The 3,235-nt window shown below is 45.3% G+C and overlaps 1 protein-coding gene across 1 annotated transcript; it reads left to right on the forward strand.

The window, feature by feature from the left end:
• The first annotated feature begins 430 nt into the window (after positions 1 to 430).
• On the forward strand, positions 431 to 2,983 carry LOC127764802 (outer envelope pore protein 16-3, chloroplastic/mitochondrial-like). Its single transcript, XM_052289719.1, has 3 exons — positions 431 to 596; positions 735 to 1,091; positions 2,616 to 2,983. Exons 2-3 carry the CDS (start codon positions 782 to 784, stop codon positions 2,756 to 2,758), a joined length of 453 nt encoding a protein of 150 aa, XP_052145679.1. The 5' UTR covers positions 431 to 596; positions 735 to 781; the 3' UTR covers positions 2,759 to 2,983.
• Positions 2,984 to 3,235: the final 252 nt, after the last annotated feature.

Below are 3,235 nucleotides of genomic sequence, written 5' to 3' on the forward strand. Positions count from 1 at the left end.
TCAAATGGATAAAAGTACGTAATTTTGAGGCACACAACTTATACGGATAGATATGTTGTGAAAACCTAAAACTATTGTAGGAAAAAGAAATGAACGTTTAACATTTGTGCGTGTCATCGTGAGTTTATTTTTACTTATAATGATATGGATAAATTTGAGACGTCTATTTTTATATCCTATAATAATACCTAGGTTTTCAATATGGTTTCTACTGCATATTTTAGCTTATGCTCATACAAAGTTTCATTGAAGTGTACGAATCAGTCATGGCTGTGAGGCCCGTGACACGAGTGAAAGGCCCGTGAGGCCGTGAAGCCACGCGCGAGCCGAAGTGGGCAGCCCACGTAGGGAGGAGGCCCAAGGCTCAAGCCCGCGCCAACGTTGCGGCCGAGCGGGCGAGCGGGCGAGCCGCGAGCGCCGCCGAGGCCGAGCCGAGTGAGACCACGCCGCCCCGTCCCCCCTCCCACCCCCTCTCTCCTCTCCTCTCCAACCACGCCGCGATTCCCCCATTTTTACCTCACTACCTCCGCCCCCGAAAATCCCAACAATTTTTTGATCCTTCGCCGCCGGCAAGCGCCGCGGAGGGTTCCCCCCAGGTAAGCCACGCGCTGTCGCCTCCGCTCGATCGCCCCGCCTCCTGCCCCCGCCGCTCGCCGCGGGCGTCGCTCCGGCTCAGATCGACCAGATCTCGATCCCGTTTCTAGGGGGTTTGGCTCACGTTACTGTTCGTGCAGGGAGTGGAGAGGAGAGGAGCGGGCTGGTTGGTGTTGGGAAGGGAGGGATGGGGTTGGAGGAGGACACGCCGGTGACGAAGACGGTGAAGGCCGCGGCGACGGGGCTGGCCGCGGGGACCATCTGGGGCACGGTCGTCGCGACATGGCACGACGTGCCCCGGGTCGAGCGCCACGTCGCGCTCCCGGGGCTCATCCGGACGCTCAAGATGTGCGGCAGCTACGGGGCCACGTTCGCCGCCGTCGGGGGCCTCTACATCGGCGTCGAGCAGCTCGTGCTGAGCCAGCGCAAGAAGAACGACTACGTCAACGGGGCCGTCGGCGCCTTCGTCGCCGGCGCCACCATATTCGGCTACAGAGGTTAGCTGATGCTGCTCGCCCTGTTCAACACATTCACGTTTGCATTCATTCACACTTGCTAGTGTCTGTGTTCTGTGTGTTTTCAGGCGGATTAAACCCTAACTGGTAGCTAGATTATTTACATTATGGACTTTTCTACTTAGATTGAAATTGGATGATTCAATAATATTTACTTCGTGTTCCATAGATCATCAACACTATTACCTTAAGATATAGGAACCCTTTTACCTTGGTCATGTTAACTTATTGAAAAATATCGTCGCGCTGGTTCCTGTATCACTAAGGTCTACACGTAAGCGCAAAACTTTTAGGATTAAACACAGTTTATATGCACAATAGTTCCATGATAATCATTTCCATCTAGGATTGAACACGTTCGTTCAAAAATGTTGACTGCTTGAGTTAGCTGCTATACTAGGCTGACCATTTTTTGGTGGGTGTGGTAGAGATATAGGTTGCTAGTCACATGCTTATGCACAGAAAATATGTGGACAAACATGTGACTAACCTAGGTTGTATTGATCAAGGAACCACCATTAGATACCTGGAGCATTTTGGATTGGTTCATCCTAAATTTGGATGATGGCATAGTTTGTGCTCCTATATCAATTGGCTTCTGGTGACTACACAGTAAGAGTTATTGTGTGGACAGATACGGGTCAAACATATATTAGAAATATTTGACACTATTTTTGCTCCCTTTTTTTAAACATAAGATGGATTCTAAACAGGCTATGCTTTCAGGAGCATGAGCTAATCCTCACCATAAAAGTACTTTTGTTTGCCTGATAATCTTGCATTGAGGTTGCTATGAGGTTAATAAGATATTTATCTTATGCAATAATTTCTTCTAGATGATGCTAGACTAGATCTAACAGCCAGTTAGGCTTATGGAACTCATTAGCATCACGAGATAACTGTTATGAAACAAGTTAGAGACAACTTTGAATAATGGCATATGTTTACCATTCAACCCAAAAAAAAAAGCATTTTCTTGTGGTAAAGTAGACAAAGCTGTGGTGTCATGGGCTTCAGAATGATATTATGATGTCATTGGCTAGTATCAGCTGACAATGTGCTTTAGAATGATATTATGATGTCATTGGCTTGATCATTTTCTATTCGGATGCTCTATTGGTTGTATTTTTATTGCAAACAAAGAACCTAAGTAGGACTAATCCAGATTTTACAAACACTTGATGCCCAATGAAAATTTTTATAGGGGATTCTTAACAGGTGCCCCATGATATTTTTCTGCTGTGCGTAGTATGTTCTTGCTTTGTACCTGAACAGTTGTTCCATGTGTATCAGTTTTACTAAAGGGGTAGTACTCAGACATCTCACGAACTGTTAACTTTGTTTTTACCTCTGCATATCAATCAATGGTTATCTACGAAGCCAGCATGTAATGATCGTATTTGTAATAGTCTTGTCTTTATTTCACCAATCAATTAGTAATTTTATAGTTCAGTATATTGGCTAGAAAGACTCATGTCTGTTAATCTGGAAATGCCCAATTGGCAGGAAGGAGCATCCCTTCTGCGCTCATAGCTGGTTCTTGCCTGGCTTTTACATCTGCTGCGCTGGACGTTGGCGGCAACACTACCAGAGTGGACAATGGCAAAGAGTACTATCCCTACACAGTCGAGAATAAGCCCGCTCATTGACTGAAGTTCTGTACGTGTAGCCCAAGTCCTGCAAAACCGTCAGCTCGGTGAATTTTGAAGCTGATGCTTACTTTCATGTCTGTTTTGTTGATGTACTAGCTCCTTTGCAAATCCTTGGCATTGTTGTGCTCGAGAGAGACCTATACAACAGTCTCGGAATAAATATTTTTGCTTGCTTTATCGTGATCATCGATCACAATAAACGCCTTCACGATGCTTGAAACATCTGGTTTTGCTTGCTTTCTCATGATCATAAATCACAATAATTATTTCCCTAGCCTCGAACATCATGTGATACTGAAATTTTCATACTGGGATACTGGTCCTCCCGTTTGAAATCAGAAAATCTAGAGTGCGGTGCAGTTTGGGCCACCTTTTAGTTTCACATTGGACCACCCTTAATTCAATCTTTTCACTTTAGACTAGCTAACTTTAGTTTGTTACACTTTGAACCATGCCGACTCTTTTCTCTAGACA

Source organism: Oryza glaberrima, chromosome 2 (assembly GCF_000147395.1).
Source record: "Oryza glaberrima chromosome 2, OglaRS2, whole genome shotgun sequence".
In the NCBI taxonomy this organism is placed as follows: domain Eukaryota; kingdom Viridiplantae; phylum Streptophyta; class Magnoliopsida; order Poales; family Poaceae; genus Oryza; species Oryza glaberrima.